The sequence below is a fragment of the Takifugu rubripes genome, chromosome 15 (assembly GCF_901000725.2).
Source record: "Takifugu rubripes chromosome 15, fTakRub1.2, whole genome shotgun sequence".
In the NCBI taxonomy this organism is placed as follows: domain Eukaryota; kingdom Metazoa; phylum Chordata; class Actinopteri; order Tetraodontiformes; family Tetraodontidae; genus Takifugu; species Takifugu rubripes.
The window spans coordinates 13,859,518-13,882,715 of record NC_042299.1 but is presented as its reverse complement, the minus strand read 5'-3'; the positions used below and the strand labels follow the sequence as shown (position 1 = coordinate 13,882,715).

At 45.8% G+C, this 23,198-nt stretch overlaps 3 protein-coding genes and 1 long non-coding RNA gene across 6 annotated transcripts; 1 reads left to right on the top strand and 3 right to left on the bottom strand.

The window, feature by feature from the left end:
* Nucleotides 1–1,585: 1,585 nt before the first annotated feature.
* chrdl2 (chordin-like 2) lies at nt 1,586–5,639 on the bottom strand. Its single transcript, XM_003971261.3, has 11 exons — nt 5,488–5,639; nt 5,000–5,112; nt 4,808–4,901; nt 4,574–4,722; nt 3,763–3,856; nt 3,606–3,667; nt 3,093–3,261; nt 2,832–3,020; nt 2,578–2,751; nt 2,401–2,493; nt 1,586–2,312 (listed from the first exon to the last, which is right to left on the bottom strand). Exons 1-11 carry the CDS (start codon nt 5,552–5,554, stop codon nt 2,182–2,184), a joined length of 1,335 nt encoding a protein of 444 aa, XP_003971310.3. The 5' UTR covers nt 5,555–5,639; the 3' UTR covers nt 1,586–2,181.
* A 614-nt stretch (nt 5,640–6,253) lies between these two features.
* spag7 (sperm associated antigen 7) lies at nt 6,254–9,160 on the bottom strand. Its single transcript, XM_003971260.3, has 7 exons — nt 9,007–9,160; nt 8,431–8,498; nt 8,250–8,338; nt 8,031–8,115; nt 7,264–7,353; nt 7,029–7,185; nt 6,254–6,945 (listed from the first exon to the last, which is right to left on the bottom strand). The coding sequence occupies exons 1-7, from the start codon at nt 9,089–9,091 to the stop codon at nt 6,830–6,832; spliced, it is 690 nt and encodes a 229-aa protein (XP_003971309.1). The 5' UTR covers nt 9,092–9,160; the 3' UTR covers nt 6,254–6,829.
* Nucleotides 9,161–9,894: 734 nt separating this feature from the next.
* On the top strand, nt 9,895–10,711 carry LOC115252605 (uncharacterized). The gene is made up of 3 exons (XR_003890935.1): nt 9,895–10,008; nt 10,175–10,286; nt 10,376–10,711. It is a non-coding gene; the product is annotated as an uncharacterized lncRNA (long non-coding RNA).
* A 1,983-nt stretch (nt 10,712–12,694) lies between these two features.
* Nucleotides 12,695–19,318, bottom strand: mepcea (methylphosphate capping enzyme a). Of its 3 annotated transcripts, none has more exons than XM_029848425.1 (5): nt 18,547–19,318; nt 15,735–17,450; nt 14,680–14,898; nt 14,472–14,595; nt 12,695–14,387 (listed from the first exon to the last, which is right to left on the bottom strand). In XM_029848425.1, exons 2-5 carry the CDS (start codon nt 17,412–17,414, stop codon nt 14,353–14,355), a joined length of 2,058 nt encoding a protein of 685 aa, XP_029704285.1. In that variant the 5' UTR covers nt 17,415–17,450; nt 18,547–19,318; the 3' UTR covers nt 12,695–14,352. The 3 variants fall into 3 exon arrangements, with proteins under 3 accessions (XP_029704285.1, XP_003971308.2, XP_011609879.2); XM_003971259.3 differs by having other exon boundaries at nt 18,555–19,317; XM_011611577.2 differs by having other exon boundaries at nt 18,682–19,316.
* Between the last annotated feature and the right edge of the window lie 3,880 nt (nt 19,319–23,198).

The following is a 23,198-nucleotide window of genomic DNA, read 5'->3' as shown; positions in this document are numbered from 1 at the left end:
TGAATGACACCTGTACATTAAAAACCATGTATTTATTTGTTGTTGTTTTTTTATTTACAATTCTTACAAGTTTGGGGTCCTTTTCATGGCATTTTGAAGGTATCGGTGTGCTGAGAACACACATCCTGGAGGTCGTGACCTCCGGGTCTCTTCCCTTCTCAGTGGTTCTGGGCAGCAGTGTGGAGCCGTACACAGAGCCGCGTGATTTATACCTACTGACTGCCCCCAGCTGCTCCAATTGCCAGAGCCGAGGCCAGGCATGCATGGCTGAGGCGAATCCACAAACACCCCACGGAATCGGGGCTGATGGAATTTCCGTCAAAAGTGACAGATAAAGCGAGACACGCTGTGCCAGATACAGCAGGCGCGGCGAATAAAATGAGTCCCAACGCATCTATGAAAGAGCGCCCGGGTAAAACCGCGAGGTGAAAAAGTCAGCTGTTAATTTGGGTTGGCATCAATCAATTGGGGCGGCGCTCTCCTGCTCCTTTGATTGGAGCTTGTTCCCCCGGACGACCGGGATGAGGATTATTATTGTCCAAAGGTTGACACAAAAATACGAGAGGCCTTCTGGAGGCGGACCAGGGACGTGCCCCTGTTGCAAAACATTATCCCGCCGCTCCAGTGAGGCCTGCAGCAGAACCACAATGAGACCTCGTGGAGGCGTCGACCGAGTCGTGGGAACCGCGGCGATAATTTGACACCTGTTGATGAGACCGACCTGCGGACAGACTGCACACAGCGCTGCCGAACCACAACACCGGCGCTCATCGGGTCTGCGGGAGCTCCGCAGAGGTCAGTCTCCGCTGACATCGTCTGGAGCCGATTTGAGCCACGAATCTCACCATTAAGAGTCATTAAATGTGATTCCTTATGTCTGTTTGGGGGAAACGGAACAGACGCATTGACGACCGCCGAGTCCTGACCTGAGATGAGCTCATCTGATGAACTCCAGGCTGTTGGCTGCAGTCAAAATCACCTTTAATGTTTTTACGGTGCAAATCATTTTCAAACGTTTACTCGGGACGACCAACGCACCAGCGTTGCCATGGTCACCACCTTCGTTAACTCGTTTTCGGCCGTTTTAACCGACACAATTTAAAGCGACGAATGGATGGATTTCAGAATTTGTCGTTAAATTCACATTTGAGCTGTGTGAAATTGACAAAAGGGCAGTGACCACATTCTTCCTGGAGCCTGGCTTTTCTCACCCTTATTGGGGGATTATTGAAATTAGGCTTATGGAGTGGGTCACATGATCTGTTTGCATGAACATCAATGTTTTATATTTAGAGGACAAGTAGATGTAATAACACAAGCTCTTGTAGGAATGCTGGTGTTGAGTGTGTGTGTCTGTGTGTGCATTTGATTTTCAGGACTCTGAGCGATAGCATTTCATCTCCACTGGGAAAACAGTTGATCCGGCCTTCCGCAGTCCTGTTTAATGGAAGCCTCCGGGAAGAGACGGAATTCGGACCTTAAGCCAATCGAGTCCATAACGGCGAACCCGAAAACAGCTGTCACGTGAATGAGACGCCGCGTAAACCCGGAATTCCTCACAGCTAACAACAAGTCAGACACCAGCGAAGGGCGAGAGGCACCTTTATGGATCAACACTGTGAAGATGAGCACAGAGTTCAGCTGTGACTTAAACATACAAAGATGTCGGGTATGTAAAACCATTAAGCCACGATAACAAAAGGCCTTTGCGTGCGTGATAACAGATGTGTGGGATAGTGTGTGTCAGTGAGAACTCAACATGCAAACCCATTCAGACAGCGAGGTGTATATACAACAAGAACTCAATCACATTTTATAAGCTGGCGAAACCTCCGTTATTTACAATATAAAGGTTTCTTACAATCCCTTTACGTCTTTCTGAATGCTCTATATATTCAAAATCTCATGATTTTGTTTCCATAATTTAAGTGGTCTGTTTTTTTTGTAGCCAGTCAGAATTTGACGGTGACGCTCTGCCTCCACACATTCACATTTTGTTCAGCACTTGGACTCAAATCTGTTTAAATATTTGAGTCGTTACATAAGGCAGAAAATTTTGTGTCACCACAAAATCTCCCGAAGCCCTCTGGGACCCAAGAATCTGCACTTAAAACACTCTTGAGGGGTAGAACATGTGGAGAAACAACAATATGGACGACATACAAATGCAAAAAGAAACTATTAAGGTGAACAGGCTCCTGCCTGCCTGGGATTGAGGAAAATCACCATCTCCCGAAGGCCGTCCTCACAAAGGCCGACATGAGAAGCCTTACTCAGGCCTCCTCCCTCCTCCTTAAATTTCCTCCACATCTCTGAAACAGAGTGAACCATCATCACAAATCTGCTGCCTGGGAAATAAACCCAGTCCCGTCGGAAACCGGAGCGCGTGGTGAGACGAACCTTCGTCCAGCGTGGTGAGTAACGTGTAGTTCTCCGGATGGTCCACGATGTCTTTTTTCTGAACGTCACCGATTTCCATTAACTGTAAAACACCTGCGGGTTCGGAAAAAAGAGTCACGGTGTTAGAAAGAAAACACGACACCACTGGATAATAAAGTCGAGGATTGTTTTAGGCACCTTCTACTGACTTCCATACTTGCACTTCCACCTCCGAGGTTCTCGGACGTTCCACGGCGATGATCCTGACGGTGTTGGGCGGGTCCACTCTCAAAGACGACTCTACCTTATACACCAACAGCTTGCTTTTATCGCCAGGGTAACACAGAGTCTGGTTAGCCTCGGCTTTGCTCTCTAAAGACAGAAAAAACTAAAATGAGTCGTATCGACGCCGCTCGCGCCGCCCAGCGTCGTGGTGCGTCCCGCCGCGTCACCTGGACACGTCTTGCAGCACTTCCCTGCTGATTTTAAAGGATACTGGCAGGGGTACTGGGTGGGGCAGGTGATGCGTTTGCAGTCTTGGTGGCCGTCGGTGCACGTGCAAAGGATGCATTCCAGGACCTTCCCCAAAACAGGGTGCCACATGTCTCCATGAGAGTAGGTCCTGCCATTGTATAAACACGCTGAGGGAGAGGGGAACATGTCTGAGCGCCCTGCTGCAGGCGTCACGTCGCCAGAATCAAACAGGGCTTCACCTCTCTGGTGTTTCCTCTGCAGCAGAATCTTCACGGTGGTCTCCGAGGCCCCTTTCAGGTTGAGCTTGCTGAGGCTGAGGCCCCGAGGAGAGGCCCTGACCTTTGCGGGCGTGATGTGGTCGGGCCGGGCCCTGCTCTGTTCTGCAGAGCACTGATCCACCGAGTGCCTCTTTAGCAAAAAAAGATGTGATAAAACACAATTAAAGCATGAGCAGAATCAGTGCGAAGGAAATAATTAAAAAAATAAAATAAAATAAATAAATCTGCAGCTACGTCATTGCAAAATATCAAATTATTTTACATGCTGCTCTATTTTAAATACACAACAGAGTTCATTTCCCTTCTTTATTAAAACACATTCATTTATTTTCACTCTATTTTATTGGAGCCGACTTTCTCGCGCAGGAATTCGAATGCAGCTACTCACAAGCGCGTTTTTTTGTTTGTGCATTTTCACAGCTAAATTGAAAGCAGCTTTAACGTGGAAGCTGTGGTGAGTCAGTGAGGACGTACCACCCCTCTGTTCAGCTGCAGGTTTCGATCTTCTGCGGAGGAGGACCCGCCGGGGCCGCCATCTAAAGGCCGAACAAAACAGCGTGAGCAGCGTGCACTCAGAGCGGCGCATGAGCTCTCGGTGTTGCGCTGCCTCAGCTCGTAGGAGTTTGTCTACCTTTACACACCAAACAGCAGGTATCTGGAACCGAGACCGGCACGGAGCAGGTGATTGGCTGGCACGTTTTCAGTGCACAGAAGATGTTTCCATTCTGAGAAGAGAACGGGAGTGAGGATGCCTCCATTTTAATGTTGGAATGCACCGGAGCTGAAATGACCCTGCAGCTCTCACTGAGACCGTCTCCATATTTACAGAGCGGAATAACAGAGATCACTTCCAAATAACATAATCGGCTGGAGAAATTACTCCAGCAAAAACACGATGGGAACAAATGGCTTTTTTCTTCTGACACATGCGGCTTTTGCGAGCCGTGAGCTGCTAACCCCAACCCGTTTTTATAAATCACTCTTTGGGAAAACACACTAAAAGCGGCGACACCACCAATGACCTCTGCTACTTTTGATCGAGAAGAATTCTAATAAACAGAGCCACAAGAGTTTTCACCTCATGAACCACCTTAGAAATTTAGAAACGTTTAATGGAAAAAAAATCCACCATTAACAACTCATAAAAATGCACCTCTGACTCTTTTACACACAATTACAGGGAGAATTTAATTTGACCTTAATTTGCCTCTCCTTAGTTCTCAAATGAAACCGAACACAACACACATCACATGCCCCCTAACTTTAGCAAAGCTTATTCTCTATTCTTCTCAAAATCTGTAATATCATGTTTTGAGAATGACAACTTAGATATTTCACTTATCTTATCTTCAGATCTATTCATTTTAAGTCCTCATACTTTTTCCCCGACATAAGCTGCTAGGTGAGATGAATAAAATGTAGAAGAAAAGAATAAAACTTACAGAGCATGTACACATAACACACTGGTTACTCTGCTTGGATGGGAAGAGGTCGCGCTTGTTGAAGGTCTCTCCTGGTTGATAAATAGTTCCGTTGTACCTGCAGGATTTGACAGAAGCTCTGAGTCCTGCGGGGATTCTGACCTGATCACCTGAAGCGGACCCAGAAAGTCAGCACGTTGGACATCTTGTATTTTCTCTCCCCCTCTTATCTTAGCGTTTGGATGAAGATCAGACCTGTGCATTTTGGACAACACTGCTGAGGCTCTGCTACCGGGTTCTCGCACGACAAAGCAGGACACTTGATCGTGTTGCATTTCACGTGGCCTTTCTGCAAAGAAAATAATGTGGATCACACCGATTGCAGACAGACCTCACCCGCGAACTTTTGCGCAATGTAAATGTTGGGAACAGGGGTTGAACGAGGACCTCCGTGCAGACGCAGCGCATACAGAACATGAGTCCGAAGGGGTTCAGATGGGGATGCCAGCTGTCTCCTGGACTGTAGGTCTTGTCTTTGAAAGTACACAGCACCCCGGACCCTGCATGGGTGTCAACAGTCAGGAGGATGAGCTGGAAAATGCATGTGGCGCAGACGCATAACAACAGCAAACACGGAGGAATTTCCCCTGAAACTGAAACAACATTTCTGGCCAACATGTTTTATCGTGCCAACAATCATCTCTGACTAATGCAAACTAAAGAAAGTTGCACAGGTCCATCTACAGACCAAAATAATCAATCAAGTCAGAAAGAATTTGCGTCTGCGTCAGAGTGGGGTAACGAGATTCAGGATCAAACCAAAATACTGAAGTTATACTATGACAAAATAAAAACATCTACGTGTCGAATCCCATTTTCATGCATCATGCATCATGCTCCGGACACGTAAACGCATCAGCGGGGTCGACTCTTACCTTTCCGCGGTTTTAACTCCGCGTCTGCAAACCAAATGATCACAGAAAGCAAAAAAAGTGACTGCATATTTTTATATGTGCGTGACTGAGTCGGCAACTGGCAATAAATGTGCTGCTGCGAGACAGAAACCGCACTATAGCGTGAAACCAGAATAAAAAAAAAACAGAACATTTTTTGAGTTTGCGTTTGGCGTCACCACCTGGAGACGGGCGGTACTGCAGGTAAAAGGAACGGGACGGAAGTGAAGTGAAAACATGATAGGGAATAAATCCTAAAATCAGGTATGCATCCAATAACAAAACATTTTCTGCAGTCCATTTGACACAGAGAACACCCTTTTTCTAAACTCCACTTTCTACTAACTGTGTAAATGCGCATTGGGTGCCCCCTTGACACAACATAAAGGTGATAAGGGTGACGAGAAATGATGTATGGTGGCACACAAGGAATTTTACTCCAATGTTAATGATCAAGCTGGAATCATTAAGTAGATTCATGAATTCTTAACACAAGCTAGTTTTTGGAAAGCTTTTCTTTTATGTTTTGAGAAAAAAAATAGTTTCATTTGCTCATCAGGAATATTCTGAGGCCTCACCTAGTCGCTGTTCCACAGTTGATTCTGTGAACAAATGAGTCAACCATCGCCTTTTATTCTGAGGTAAAATGCTGCCTACAGTACAATATAGGCTATAATCAGGGAAGAATCCCATTAATTATAATACCATTAATGATTGTACAGTATGTGTGGAAAGAAAACAAGTAAAATAGATGGTTAATTCTCCATTTATTAGGGGATAAAGAAACAGAAGTTAGTTAAAATAGACAGGGGGCTCCCAGTAACAATGAAACTGGTACAATTGTTTCCTCCCATTGTCTTCTCTAAAATGAACATCCAGATTTATATACAGGCTGAACACGAACAAAAAAGGGCAATCCTGTGGCCCGTCAAGCTCCACCTGTCAGGACATGTCTCCGCCAACTGTAAAAACAGTCAGAGCCATAAAGATAAAACACTCTGTGTGCGTTAAAAAAATGGCCATTGTCACCAAACATTTTCATTTAAAAAAAGATAAGAAAACAACAAATGTGGAACACTGTTGGTACACACATCACCGTTGTCTATATATAAGCATAGAAATGACAGAATATCAAGGATAAACTACCCGTCTTCCAGTTCAAACACGCGCTCCACCATTAAATCAGCAAGGAGATAGTTAGCATACAGGTATTACCCACTGTCATCACCTTGGTAAAGTACAGGATATTGCATTTCAGGGTGAGACAGTATTTGCATGCACGCCCACAAACATACACACACACACGCACGCAAGAGGGGGAGACTCAAGAACTGCTGCCGTGCGCCACTGTGTCATCCTCCTGCTTCTGTCGCTTCTTTGCTCGGATTTCATTCATGGCTTCCTCTATGGAGCGAGTGTCCCGCTTGTTGGCCACCGGAACTGGGAGAGGAAACAGCGTGTGAATGGAACCAGCACGAGGAGACGGGGAGAATGCCGGCCGGGGCCAGTTGATCGACACTCACCACAGCCGTACGTCCTGTTGGCCTCCAGCGTGTGTGCTGCGTCTTTGGCGGCAGAGGTGCCAATCAGGTGACTGTACTTGTCTTTGTAGTTGGAGTTGGGACAAGTCTCTGGCTTCTTCGTCTGACTGGATGTAGCTTCTTCCAATGCTGCCATTTCCTGAAGTACAGATAGAAAATGTCAGATTTCTTTTTTTTCAAAGTTCCTGCTTCAAGGACGAATCAAGAGCTGGTTTACTTTGACTCTGCGCCGCTGCTCTGCCAGTTTAGGATCCCACTCCTCTCCTTTGCGATATGCTTCCAGCTCCTCATCTGATGGAGCAAACTCCTGGCACGACACAAGCGGACACCAGTCACACCTCACTTTATTACCGCCACCCACGCTGAGGTCACATCTTTGTCACAGGGTACATTTTAAGCAGGATAACACACACCAAAAAAGCCCCTCTGGATCTTTTTGTGTAGAAATTTAGAAGACACATAGCAGATATTTACCCTAATTTTAAAATAAAGTGATCAAAGTAATAAGCTCTCCTCAATGTTATTTTGCTCAATAGTAATTTTACAGAGAGAAAAAAACAAATTTAGAAAAGGAAATTAATGACTGTACATCACTGTGTGATTTGAACTCCATCAAAATAGAACTGCGTCTTGCTAAAAATGTATTAAACATTGACATTTTAAATTGTAGAACACACAGCAACCACCTGGCGTGTGAATGTCCAAATGCTTGGACAATAAAAAACTATACAAGCAATAAAAAAACATCTGCCGGGATGTTCAACTGTATGGTTTAGATCCTACATTGGTAACAAAAATGAAAACAATGTGTGCATCCACGTTGAGTTAAACTGTAATGTTTCCTTCTTTCCATGCTTTGTGCTGCCTCATTACAAATGACACGCCAGTAGATTTTCCATTATACAGCCGGCAATTGTGCAAAACAAACACAAAAACCATCCATCATCTGTGGTATGGAAGTAATCAGAATAAAAGCTTCCAGACCTTCTTGAAGAGCATGACATAGCGGCTCTCTTCATCCTCTCCAAAAGAAAAGGACGTCACACCGGCCACTTCAGCAACATCGTGCCTGAACAGATGAAAGAAAATGTATCATACACAGTGATCCAATTTCTTTTTTATGCTGATACTCATTACTGGCTGATTATATGTGTATGGTTTATACACACAAATATGAAATTTAGGAAAGCACTAACAACTTACAAGATACTCCTTTCAATCTTCCCCATGGGTTTGTACTTTCGTTTCTGTTGGGAACTATCCTGAATAAAATCGGACACCTCTTTCTCCATCTGAACAGACATGTGGAGAGTGTTCAGGTCAATGTGGAGGTGGAATCGAATGGAATCCAGTACAAATGTTCTGGTTTATGAGGTCAAGTCACCTTCTTCCTGAAGGCTGCCTTCTGTCGTTTCTCCTCTTCTGCCATCTTCTTGAGTCTTGCAGCTTGTTCTTGAAAGGACAATGGTTAATGATTTAATTTCAGTTATTATTACAGCCATGTGTCGGCTTAAAGCTTCTTTTTTTTTTTCACCAAGCAAATAGACATGCATGGGGCCATAAATAGACACTCTACCTGAACAACTAATTATATATATAAAAAAACCTCAATATGTCAAATCACACAAATATGGAATGAAATATTACAGGGAACTTTTTTACGTGCAACATAGTCTTATGGTTAATGGATTGCGTGGACGTTCTGTCATCAGAGTCCCAAACTGTGACCTCTAGCCGGTTCAGGTCTGCGGGACAAGAGGAGGCTGCGTGCTGGGTTGAGGCGGAGTTTAGCCCAGGATATCACCGCCGACTCGGTGCTCCACCGGCCAATGAGAGCAGCAGCAACGCTGTCTTTGCCAGTCCATTTTATTTTAAGTACGGGCCAACCTCGTCTTTTGTCAACATAATTAGGGTAATAGTAATGCAAATGGAATGGTTATTCAGCCAAACCAGCGTGTACCTCGGGCCTTTCGTCGGCTTTCCTTGTCGCCGACTGTAGGAGGCTTCTCCATCGAGTTTAAAATTGAGCCTAGGAGGTCCGCCATCTTGGAATGAGAGGACAGGGCTAGTTTGTTGTTGTTGACGGAAGCTGCTTGTGCGCAGGCGCAGCACGTCGACTTCTTCTTCGCTCTATGAAAAACATCTTTATAAACTCTCTACCGCCACCCTCCGGTCAATGCTGTCATGTCCTATGCCATTTGTAAACGCAAAATCAAAATTTATCTAAAAGTAGGATATCATCTAATTTATGTCTGTTTGTATCTCTTTAAACGTGAAAATCAGTAAACGAGCACCATTATATAAGTACTAGAGGGCATGCTCCCCATGTCTATATGAGCATTGTTTGTGTTGTTATTGTTGAATGGGCCTTCTGGGTCACAGCATCCTGTTATGTGGAGGTTGTGGTTTCACCGCATCAGCAATAACCCAGACACTACTGCAATACTAAAGTGTGGACAGACCGGGGAAGCCTTTAAAGACACAGCAGTGCTGATGAGGTTGTACCATTAACACTATCAAAACCAAAAAAATAAAAGGCCACCCTGGTCTTTTAAAATGTTAATTTGTTGCCTCTGTTTGAGCTTCTGTTCGGACATAAAATGTCAATGTAAGTGTAATACTGAAAAACTTTGCTTTTTAGTATCTTTATAAGCCAACGCTATTGAAAGGCCCCAAAACCAAACAAATATGCATATTATATGTCAAATTTACAGGAAGTTGCAGATGTTGGATGAGGTGCATAAATAGTCCTGATCTTAATCCTTCAGACTGCCCTCATTCAGTGCGACTTGTTATTGTTATTATGGAGCGAGCACAGCAGACTCCTCCCCCTTGATTTAAATGCAGTATAAATGCAGGATCAGCCTGTCCACAACAGTGTCTGAATGCCTTTGTTGCCCAGACATGAAGGGACTGAGCTTGGTTCTCCTTGTGCTTCTCCTGATGCTTGCAGCTGGGGAGGGTAAGCAATTCACACCTTCTTCTCAACAAAATTAAGGAAATCATCAGCTGCTGAAACACCTGTCTTATAAACCGCTGGATCATGTACCTCCAATAAGTTCTGTTGATAGAAATAATTTCTCACCTAAATTGATGGAAAATGTAATATTTAATATAATCATCTATAGACAATGACTCCGAAATGCAGTACTGGACGTGTGGGTATAGAGGACTCTGCAGACGGTTCTGCTATGCTCAGGAGTACACCGTCGGGCATCACGGCTGTCCTCGGCGATACCGGTAGGCCTGCAAGTATCTTAAAGTAAAAACTGCACGCCTCAAATGACCACCGCCTGTTGACGATCACCTTCTGCTGTGCTCATTTTCAGGTGCTGCGCTACTCGTCCTTAGCAGCCGTCCTGTGACGACTCCCGGAAGATGTCACTGCATCACTTGGGCTGTCACCTTCTGCCCTGACAGCAGGGATCTCGGTAACTGATTCAGCCATCTCCTTGGCAACTTTGCTTCTTGGATCTCTTACAGGGATCTGACAATGAGGACTTCAACCAAACAGCTATTTCTAGATGTGCGACTCTGACCTCTCAGCTTGTAGATGTAGTATTCCTGCCTCAGACCTGGTGTAGCAGGGGCAATATCTCACTTTTAACATTTCCTTATAGACCATTTTTGGAATGCTGTTTTACTAATAAATGCATGGAAATCTATTTAACTTGCTTCTTGTGCTGCTGTCTGCTGCTGGGATAACATCACCATTAGCCCAAACACCAACAAATGTAGCTACTTCCCTCTTCCCGCAGCTGCTTTACCAGCATGTTTGACCCTCAGGAAACACGGGGAGCAGTCTGGAATGGCTCTGTCGTGATTTTGCACAGCACCCCATCGGCAGAGGAAGATAGCAGACAAGTGCCTGACCCAGAGCTGTGATGGAGCAGGGCTTTTGTGCAGGAAGTGTGACGTCTCATGTCTGTCTCTTGTTGTTGTTGTTGCCTGTCCACCCAGACAACATTGTCTGGTACGGGCGGCCGACGTCACAATCCTGCAGGCAACACAGCGAAGCAAATTCATTGTCACGGAGACTGCATTACTCTGTTGGGGAACATTCGTTCAGTTTAATGACTTTTCAATTTTATAACAGGAAAATTGATGTAATTTTAAAATCAGTCAGCTGCAGTATAATAATGCATAATAACAGTCACATAATACTCAGAGATTTGCGTGATCTCTGGTGGAGCAAACTGATCTGAAGACTGCTGATGGCTGTCCCAGACTCGCAGGTGTTAAAGGCACGGGCGCTGTTCGTAAACACGGGCCACTGCATTGTGCTCTACATTGTCATCTGCGTTGAATCTTTGTGCTATTCAGACAGCGCAGCATGACCAGACCACAAAGGGGTAAACCCCCGACGAACCTGTTTACACGAGCCAGTCTGTCTTCACAAAGCTGAGGGCAACGTGTGGTGGTGACCTGATGCAGGATTAAATGGTGAAAACAATAAGGATTCAGAAATTCTCTGGAGGACATCAAGACTTGAGACTCCACAATAATCCTCCTCTCACCTGCCAGCTGGAAAGGTCAAGGGTCAAGGTCTATTGATTACCTCCAGGGGTTAAACTGATTTACAGCCAGGATTCACACCACTGTAACTCAATAAGACTATAAAACACACAAATAAATAAAAGAACTGCTGAACATCACAGTGAATCATTTACAAGCGTAAAGTCAGTGAATTCCTGAAGGAAGAAGGGAAATTGATAAAAATGAGACAAACACGTGGCGTAAAACTCTCACGATGGTTAAAAATAACGTTTAAAAGTATTAAAGAGGGAAATTTTTTTTTTTAGATAATGAAAACCCGAGTTCTCAGGTGCAAACGTTGCATATAAGTCGTTGCCAGTCAGCTTATGAAAGCAGAGAGTTCTTTTTCAGCTCCTGGTTGAAGCAGAATTAATCGAGCGTGGCTTGTGGTGCTAATGCTCTCAGGGTCCATTAACACACCATTATACAAACTCCAGGAAGTGGAACTTTTAACGGCGGCAGAGGAGCGATTTACGACGCGCCGCAGCAAGAGTCGTCCTTCGGGCGAGTTCCCTTTGCAGATCATTTGTTAAGAGATAAAGCTGCCATCCTCTCGGAGGCAGTCTCAGCTAGCTTCCAGCAGGCTTTGCCCTTTGGATTTGTGCGCTTTCCAGACCAAATAGTTGTTTTGGTGTAATGCAAAACAATAGAGCAACGCCGCAGCTACCAACACGGGTTGGTGGGAGAGGTAGAAATGGAAAATTCCACACTGGCACCAAAAATGCAAATACTTGGACCCATTCCAACGGATCCGGCCACAATTGATCCAGCACTTTTAGTAAACTGACAAACGGGGATCATTCACCTGCAAATATGCGGCGAGTGTTTGAATTCCTAGGCCGCAAAAGGTCAAAGGTCATGCTTTGAAGGTCTGTGTCAATGCTGTGCAATGTTCACAGCAGGGTGCGGGCGGTCCTGCAACAAACGAAACGTTTCTCAACGATGGAAGAAAAGCCCGATGTGGTCGTCAATGACGGAGCCGAGTTTCCCTCTTAGGGGAGAAACCTTGAAGATGCCACATTTGTTGAGGTTTAAAGACATACTGAGAGCGATGACAACGATATGGTGTCACTTTATCACATTTTATTTCAAAGATCTTGAGATGTTTGTACTTATTTGGATTTATTATTGGTATGCATAGAGCAGCTGTTTTCCACTCTACTCAGCAGTCTAAAGTGTGAGAAAGGCATTTAGTTGTTTTAAGAGACATAAAACAGCCATATCAAATTAAAGAAATGAGAGTACATGAACAACACTATTCCTTTCAAAATGTTTATAAAAAAATAAAGAGCCAATCTAACAATACATGGACAGAACAGAGCAAAGTAAACACATGAGGGTCCTGCAGAGTCCATGTTCATTAACGCTGACAGAGATGGATCAGAAACAGGCCTCACTCAGAACTTGGCAGCAAACATTTGAAAACAAGGAAAGAAAAAAAAGAAAAAGAAATCACTGGAAAAATGTTAACAATCAAACAATATCTACAACAGAGAAGCAAAACTTATTTACATTGATCACTTATGCAAACAAACACGTTAGCGTCTTGCCTTAGCGTGCCCGATTCTGAGGAGCCAATCACAGAAATGAGGGTCTGTCTCGACCAATCAGAGAGGTCGTTGATATGCAGGCGTGAAAAAGAAGACGACGACTACCTGTCAATGATGACTGTCCTGACCAGGCCACAAAGACGGCGGACTAATTCACTCAGATGAATATCCGAGCTTCAACATAGGGTTGTTATGGAAAATCCTCACCTCGTGTCTCTGAATGAAAGTACGGATGGAAAAAGCTCAACACTAACTTTACGGCAAACAGCTCACAACTATGGCTTGTGTCGATGAACAAAATAAAGAAAGGAATCTATGCTACAGTGTAAAAATAATCCTAGCCTCCGTGCTAAACTATTCTGGGTGCGCTCCGACACGAGCCTGGAGTGTTGATGAGCATCCGCTTCCCTGCTCTAAATGAATCCAGACAAAAACAGACAGTTATCCAGTTCTTAGGGTTTATTTTCCACACAAGCTGAAACTAAACACTCGTGCAATGCTGTAATGAGCTAAATCTGGACAACTAGAGGAACTGCTGGTTGGTCAGGAGCTGCTACTCCAGCTATTTTGAGACACACTTGACTTTTTGGGCTCCAAGATGGTAAAATGTCATTTTTTATTGTCTATGTAAGAGTTCCAGGGCACCTTTACAACACTAGTCAGGGCTAATTTGGGGGAATTTTGCAGATTAGCGTTGGGAAAGGGGACAAACGTGTATGCTACCAGCTGCAGACTGAATATATGGCTGATTACACAAGTTTGGTTGCTTCATAATCCGTGGAACTTCAGCCCTCGGGAGCACTTGATCACACCGACGTAGAGCTGGAGTGGTGGACGCACCGACTTTAGCCAATTCAAAAATCAATACAGCCCGTTTCCCTCATCCCGCCGCCCAAACATGTGTAACGCACGCGTGAAGACACGGTGGCATGGAACAAGGTTATATAAGTCCAGATAAATGACCGGTGATACCCAAACACAATAAAATCTGAGTCATCGTCAGAATTAGGAGAGTCCAAGCAAACCTCAGTGTTCCAGTTCACGCCGTCTTTTTAACGAAGGTGCTTCTTGTTAATTAATTCCACTTTTGGTCCTCTTCTCCATTTCATCAACGACGTTAACTGGAGTTGAAAACTTCACACGACTGATGGCAGGCCGGAGCAGCTGGATGGTTCATACGTGGAGCTACTCACATTCAAAGATCTTCAAGGCAGGAGAAGTCATTTGTGAAATAAGAAGATCGGCCGCTGAAAACCTTTAGGGACGAGAAGTTCAACGTTACACTAGGTTTTGGGGTTGGACAGCAGTCATTTCATGTTCTCTGCAATCAAGAAATTACCTTTAATTGAACACTTGGGGGCCCCAAGGTATTCAAAACGGGTGAAGCCCACCTCTGTTGTAAGGTATGATGAAAACTGATCAGGCTTGAGGCGGATGCTGTGGAAATTCTTGTTGATATTGTCCTGAAAAAGAACAAAAGTAGTGAAATTGCAACCGAGTTTAGGAAGTTAATGAAGCTCCTGAACGCTCTCCTCTGGGTTTTTTACCGTCAGCTTCTTCCTCCTCACGTAGGACTCCCAGGGCTGTGGCTCCAGGATGAACAGGCCTCCCGAGCGGAGGTGTCTGTAGACTCTCTTAAAGAGGCGTTTGAGGCCGGTGTCTCCCCAGTTCAAGTGAACCCACTTGGTGACGCTCAGGCACAAGATCACGTCATACTCTTGTCGCTGAGTCAGCAGGAGGCCATCGTTCTCCAGCACATAATTGGCCTGAGAGAGAGGAAATGCATGTTAGAGGACGCCTGGAGGCAGTGAGAGATTCCATCCAGACCAGGCTGTTAAACGACTTCCCTGTTGGGTCAACCTGCTCACCGAGGAGGAAATTAAGGCGGCTATTAACGATCCATCCATTTAATCTAAGTCTTACTTCTTCACGACTCCCGTTACTCCTGATTAACAGACCATCACCTTCACCAACGTGAAAATGGTCACCTGACTGCAGAACCAATGACGCAGTATTTGATGTTGCCAGACGTGTCCGAACATAAAAATAAGGCTGCGTTAGCAGATCAATAAATCCTCCCGATAGGTGAAGCGAGCCGCTGTCACAGCCTGGCGTCCATGAGATCCTTATTCTGACTGAAAACAGATCAAACAGCAACAGCTACCAAAGGAATAAACAGTGTTTATCCATCTTGTTGCTCAGTAACTCATTTGGAGGGTTTTACTTTGCTCCAGATGTCACGCAGAGATCTTATTTTTTACAACAGTTGTTTTTTGTTTTCAGGAATTACCGCTGTAACCTGATGAAAATGGCGGGTGGAGAGGAGTTTAAAGGCGATTCTCAGCTGGAAACGACACGACAGCAGATGCTCGTAGCGACGCCCTGGGCCACATCCTCTGGGCTGCTTCCATCTTTCAGTTCCCTCCATCAACACTCTTTTAAACTGTGGCCGTCTGCATCAAGACTAAAGCGCTCGCGCCTCTTTGCAAACATCTTTTTCCCTCTTGCATCCCTCATTTTTTTCCTGACCCAGTGACAGTTTGACTCCTCTCAGCCAACATGCTAGCGTAGCAGCCAAGGGAGCCGCAGGAGGAAAACTTACTTTAATGAAGGACACGTTTGAGGGAAACTCTCCGCGGCGTACGGTGGATGCTTCCGACAGCGGCGGAGCAGCGATGGGCCCCCTGGAGATCTGCAGGGAGACGGGGAAGCTCACCGACAGCTCAGTGGGGGGGGAGTGACCATCGCCCCGCTCCATCTCCTCAGCTGTGCCGTCCTGCCTTCGGGTTCCCGTTTCTCCCTCCGCCGGCGTTCTGTTTTCGTCCACGCTCGCAGGTTCCTTGTGCTTCTCATGTTCAGCCTCCTCCACCCGTTTGGTGCACGGCGCCGACTGTCTCGCCTCTTGGGCCTGCAGTTCGGACAGGTAATGCCTGATGTTCTTCCGGGCGGCGTGAACCAGGGCGCCGTCAATGTCCAGTCCCAAAATGCGAGCAGGTCTGTGCATTTTAGCGATGTAAAGGGTTAAATGGCCCAAGTTGCACCCCAGATCCAGAACGTCCTTACCCTCAAACCACTCTCGGCGAAGAAGGTGCACGCGTGGGTCTTCACTTTTGCTGGGGTTGCGATAGCCGTAATATTTATTATAATTCCCATACTGGAACTTCTTCTTGGCCTGATTATTGTGCTGCTGATGATGATGATGATGATGCTGGCGACCTCCGGGACCCGCCTTGGACCCGCTCCTCGGCGTGTGAAACGACTGAGGCTGCCTCGACCACCCCGACGCGTCTCTTCTGTCTCCAGGTCCCGACTTTGCCACCGGCGTGGACTGGGTCAAAGGGAGCTCCATTTTCCCGGAGTTGCGCCTTCGCTTGCGTCGGTTCGGGTGCTGGCTGACGGACGTGGACTCTTCCGTGCAGACGGAGGCCGTCTCTCCCTTGGAGACGGTGGAGCTTTCAGCTGAGAGCTCGTTGGAGTCCCCCGTGGCGCTGGAGAAACTATTTGACTCTTTCGATACATCCGGGGTGGAAACGGAGGCTAAAACTCCTGGAAGAGGTGTGGGAATACCGTAACCTTTTTCTTGTTCTAAAGAATTCATCTGTGCACTTGAAATCCCACTGCCAGCACCGAGGACGCCGCCGCCGCCGCCGCCATGGTGCCTGTTGCGGTGTCTCTTTCTCTTGAAGGGAGACGCCAAAACGTTGCTGTCAGCTATCCCGCTCTTCAGGTTGAGCGGATCTGTGATGTCTCTGGGAATGAGGATCTCAACGGGGTCTCGGCTCCTCGCCGGGAGCGGCGAGGACTTGGGCGTCTCTGCATTCAGCGCCCGGTTCACCTCTTCGTCCAGGAGGCTGTTGAGATTCAGCGGGTCGAAAATGTTGCCGCCCAGCAGGAAGTTGGTGGGCAGGACCGAGTCGCTCTCGGAGGTCGCCCGTCGCCTCCTTTTCCCCGAAGACGGATGCTTGAAGCTGGAGTTCGCCGTGTTGCGCCGCTTGGCGAGTTTCGTCTGCTGCTGCTGTTTAGAATGTTGCCAAGTGTTCCTGCGGTTGAGGATATTCTCGCTTCCCTTCGCTCTCTGTTGGGCGTCGCGTGGCTCCGCGAGCGCGTCGCTGGCGTGATTCGCCGGGGCGGCGGCAGCCAGGACGGGACAGGAGGCCGCAAACTCGGGCGCCTCCACCGTCACGGATATGGCGCTGTAGCTCCCAGCGCGTTCCGAGAGCTGCAGAGACGTTGAGCTGGCTTGTGCGCCACCAGTTTTGACACTCTCCTCGTCTACGGACATTTTGATTCTGCTGCAGACATGGAAATTATTCTGGATCTGAAAGTAAAAGAGAATGTGATTAGGTATCTGATCTTGATCAATACACCATTTTCCAGCCAGGGCCACCTGCAGCCTTTCCACACAATATCTTTTTACTGCAGCAGGTCTGAGATGAGTCCCAGAAGCGGCTCTGTTGCCCTGGAGAATAGTCAGCAAGTCTATTTTTGACAGAAGCCACATGAAGGTGCAGAGAGCAGATCAAAACAGAGAGGAAGCACTTGCACATGTGATACTTTGAATCTTTTCTATTTCGACACTACATCCAGGCTGAATCGCAAGACCAAAATCAGAGAATAATGACTAAATCTGGTCCAAATGTGGTGGAATCTCGAGGGAAGATTCATCTGAAGTTGCAACAGTCGACATTTTTAGTTTAGTTGAGATGGAAGTGACAACTCGCAGGATATTAACACGATGACAATTTCAAATGTTGTAAATGTTGAACAAATCCTCTCATATATGCAAACCAAAGATCCATGTCAGTCAAAATCAGTATCTTTCTGTTGTATATAACAATCTATTAACCTTCAAATTAAAAAATAACTTTTTTTTGGATTATTTTGGCGTGAGAGGAAAAATTCAAACTCTAATGTGGATTTCCCACTAATACTTGTTTCAACCAGTATCAACAAATGATAGAAATTCCTTTTGACTTGCAAAGCAAAATAAATATAACTAGTAAAAACTAAAACCTCTCTCTATATATATACACATCATTAATAAAACTGTTAATTTTCAGTTGCATACACATTTTATTTGGATGGGAGTTTAAATATTCACAGAAAAGAGCAAAAGATGAGATACTTTCCACTTTAATTTCCTATCACAATTTAAACCATCATAAATTAACTATTATACAGTGTCTCCAGTATTAATTACTATCTCTATTACCTCTTGGCTGGACAATATTTGCTCATTTAAACTAACTCTGGTTCCAGTGACTACAAAAGTTTGAGGCTCCCAGTGCTGGACAGATATCTGGTTAGCATGCTAGCAGGCTAGCTGCTAGCTTATCTACCGCGGGCCAAAGGCGAACGTCGACTAAACGTTGAGCTCCGTTAGGGTTAAAACACCATCCAAGACAAACAATCACCTCCTCACCTCGATGGCTCGGCCGCCAAAAGCCTCCCGAATAGCGACGGGGCTTTATGAAAGCGATGCGGCTCGCCACATTCGCCCTACTCGTGTTCAATCAACAGTGTATTCCTGGCAGCAGTACCAGGCTCACCTCGCGCTTCTCCCCGCTTCCGGTGGCTCTGTCACCGCCGAGCTCTCGCGCCTGTCTCCGCTCGGCTAACGTTAGCGCAGCTAGCACGCCGAGTGTGCCCAGCTACATCAACACAACGGGGACTGGCGGAGCTAGCGCTAGCGCGCTGCAGGACCGCCCCTCGGCCTCTCCGTCCGCGCTAAAAGCTGCCCTGCCCTCCGAACCGTCTCGTCAACTCCTTGTGCAAACTCCCGGTCACCCTGCGTCGGTCAGGTTGGTGGATAAATGACTCCGTTCGCTGACAGAGTCGGCATGGCGGAGCATCCGGGCTTCTGAGCCGCAGCCAGAGATGATCTGAGACTGACGGGGCGGACGAGCCCGACGGTGTTAAAGCCAGCCTCGCTTCACCTCACATGGGCTGTACCTGCAGAGCCTCTGGTTAATAAGAAACTGCACATTTCTCCCTCACCCACTGATAAAAAGGTGATTTAAGCCCGTGATAACTCTTCCTAGTAATCTTTAAACTATGCGTTGTGTCAGCCCACATCCTTTCTCACTCTTGCAAATGTATAATAATGACGAGAAATAGAATTATTGTTAGATTACGCAAACATTCTTGAGAATACACAGATAGTCAAAAAACTGTGCAGTTGAGGGTAAAAGTCAGCTTCCTCTCCCCCCGTCATGTGAACTACCTGGCAATAAAAAACCAGAGCTGCACCATCATCAGTTGACCTGTAGCTTTAGTCTCAGTCTGTGTTGCTGATAAAAATCATTTCAACAGTTTAGACGCTGTGACACGAGAAAATGAAAAAGGGGAATTAAAATGAAAATAAATTTGTCCTGCCTATTATTATTATGTAGTAGTACTAGTAGTAGTACTAGTAGTAGCAGCAGCAGCACTAGTAGTAGTAGTAGTAGCAGCAGCACTAGTAGTAGTAGTAGCAGCAGCAGCAGCACTAGTAGCAGCAGCAGCAGCACTAGTAGTAGTAGCAGCAGCACTAGTAGTAGTAGTAGTAGCAGCTGCAGCACTAGTAGCAGCAGCAGCAGCAGCACTAGTAGTAGTAGCAGCAGCACTAGTAGTAGTAGTAGTAGCAGCTGCAGCACTAGTAGCAGCAGCACTAGTAGTAGTAGCAGCAGCACTAGTAATAGTAGTAGTAGCAGCAGCACTAGTAGTAGTAGCATTAGCAGTAGTAGTAGTAGTAGTAGTAGTAGTAAATACATTAAGCAAATACATTAAGCAAATACATTAAGTAATTCATGCATTGGCCACTAGAGGGAGACCAAACCTGCCATAAGCACCATCCATCTGTACCATCCATTTGTACATTTATGTACATATGAGCTGTAGAAATTCACCGTTTCCTTTTGTCGCTCCTTCTTGCCTCTTGTTTTTCCTCTGCTTTGTATCATTTTGTGGTGGTAATTATAAACTGGGTCGTTTTTTAAAGTATGGCCCAAAGATATATAATTTTTTTGCCAAACATTGAAAAAGAAAATGGTCAGTAAATTAGTCAATTTTAGGAGGTAAGACAGTACAGAGAACCGGGTTTGAACAAATCTGTGTATTTATGCCACTGCAGATGAGACTTTCGCTCACTCCTCATCTTATCTGTTGACATCATGCTTGTAATTGGGTTCCAGTGCTACACTTCCAGTGCTTCTGTTGGGATAATGACTCCCCCCTCCCGCTTCTCTGTAGGCGAGGGGGTAAAATGGGTGCGAGGGTACCTGTTATCCCGCCTCTGACTCTCTTTTTTCATGTTAATGTGGCTGTGGTCCTCTCTCCCGGAGACCATCTGCCCTTCTTCTGAGTTCGGGCCCCAAGCACTCTAGACGTGTCCCATTGTTTGCGTGTGTCCAAGCAGAAAGTAGTGAGGAGACGTGGCTTTTTGAAGCCCAAAAAGCTCCTCCATCAACAGCACGAGCCTGCTGTTCATTAGCCGACATGTGACAGGGGATGGGGGCTGCTCGCGTGCCCTGTGTGTGGCAACATCGGGGCCATCCGCCATTTGTTCGGTTGTGAATGCAGTTTGTTTTACTGAGGTCAAGCCACCGTTGGCCTAGAACGAACCCCAAACCTGATGACAATAGAGACCATGCAAAACCCTCAGAAACTATGATTAAGTGAAATAAGATAAAATGTCCATTATAAGACATTTAACCAATGTTGGTGGGATATTTTTTGCTTTTTCCAAACGCATCTTGTTAACTGTATCGGAGGCAGGAAAGCTGGAAGAAGGAAATGAGGGATGGAGAACGATTCATTCCTCTTAATTTCATTGTTTGGTGAACTGACAGAGTAAAATGTCACGTGTGATCTCAGGAAGCAATGTGCTGTGATAACCTTTCATATCACTAATTAGATCACAATGGAAAACATCCAGCAGAACATTAAAAGTTCATTTGTTCAGTTAATTAATTCGGTGGACGAGCCTGGTGGGTTCAAGCCTCAGCAAGTGCTGCCAAGGTGTGCATTCATCACGTCTGAACCGCACACGGATCCTCACGCGACCTGGTGAGCTCACCTCCCAGTTACCCGACACAGAACATGCCGGCAGGTTACAGCTTTCCACCCGGCCGGCGCTCCCTCCTCTGTGCAGCTTCATGCTATTGGCTGCATTCAGATTAGTTATTGAACTGTCCTAGGGAAACAAGGCCACTTCAGAGGCACAGGACACAATGAGCCAGCTGTCGGTGGGAGGGGCTTCTTCGCTCCTGGGTTGTCATGGTTGGACTTTTGGTGTTTGTTTGCATTTGAGAGTGGTTTGGTGCTCAACAGGACTCCGTGGCTGCCTTATTTTTACGCTCTCATTTTTGCATAAGCCTCAGCAGATGCGTGGTGTAGTGCAGGGATAAGAACTGACATTGTGTTACAGCGACAAGGAGTCATGATCCGAAACAGACTGTAATGCGATGGCCCCATTAACAGGAAATATACACTACATTTAACAGCGCCCCAAAACAGCTAAGGAGTTAAGTGCAAAATGTTAAACTGAGCTGTAATCTGTAATTACCGCTTTCAGCTGTCAGCACTTGCATTACTGCATTTTTTTTTTTACAGTGAAAAAGAAAAGATGATGTGGCGGAATAGATTTGATTTAGCACTGTGGATAACCTATCAATACTATAATCAGCGGGAGAGAGGCCCACTAACCTCATTTATATTCCTCTGGGGCTACTCTGCACCAGCACACACTTAAAAATAGTTTTTTCTTTTAAATCTGACTGCAGCACGAGTGAGCTCGGCTTATTATCTTTTACGAGCCGAGTTAGCGTGGGCCTTTTAATGCCTGAACGTCACCTCCTCTGTGGATATTGATATGATTTATTACATAAACCTGATTATGACGGCAGCCTGTGGGCTCTGGTGAATGGCGCTTCCCCTCAGGGTCGCTACAGATTGTTCCATCGGCTCCTGATCTGAGATTTTGCCCTCGTGCCCCCTTCCTTAGGCATCATTTTTAGTTCAGAAGACTAAAAGTCACATTCACATCCAAACAGGCTTTTAGGCTTATGGCATATCTCCCCTGGATTTGAATATTTCTGTGTTACAAGACTCTCTGGAGTCAAAATCCCTGTTTGAGATGATTGTCCGTGCTTTTAACCCCAGCGTTGGACAGCTGATCAGACAGATCAGAACCCCCCCACCAGATAAACCATTGCTGGGGAAACCCCCCTCTGTGATGCTCCTAATTACAGTCGCACGAAGCATCTGATCTTCAAAAATGAACAGTCCTGCTGGAAACATGACTGCTGCCATCATCTCTGTGATAAGAGCCTCTGTTTATGCTGCACATTGTCATGGTGATAGTCCATTAATTCTCCTAAAAAAAATTCCCCTTCTGATTTCCTGAGTTGCTGTGAGGAGTTACTGTCAACTTCCTTTCCTTATGGACATTTTCAGAGGAATATGAGCACATTCAACCACAGAGTCCACGTTGTAATGTTGAGGGAATGTGCTTTTTCCTGCAGTCATCAGGAGCCCGGCTGGAGCAGCCATGACACACTCCGAAATCGACATGACAGGGTTGTCAGGACAACCGGCCATGATTTGCAGAGCCTCTGATAGGCCTCCACCTTGGGCTAGGAGTGCTAGCCATGAGACTGAGCAGATGCTGTGTCAGTCAGCCAATCACAGGCGCGCTAGCAGAAAAAGATGACATCATAGGCAAATTAGGGCACATGCAGTGAGTTTAACGGTTGTCGTGTCGTCCTGCGTGCAGCCAGTAGCATCATCGTACTCAAACAGTGCTGGGTGGTAAATCCTGCGCCAGTAAAAATCCTTTTTAATCATTTATTTATATAAAAGGTAGATGAAATTTTAGTGTCACCTTAGAAAAATATTTCACAGGCAAAGGAAATGTGCTGCTGGACAATGCAGAGTCCTTTAAAGCATCTCGCCCTTTTTTGGAATTAACATCCAAAACAGCTAATATGGAAATATTAATCAGGAAATATAACTATATCATAACTTCACTTAAAACTCCTATTGTAAGTACTAAATTAGTCCAGTCTTTCCATGATTTACAAGTAGG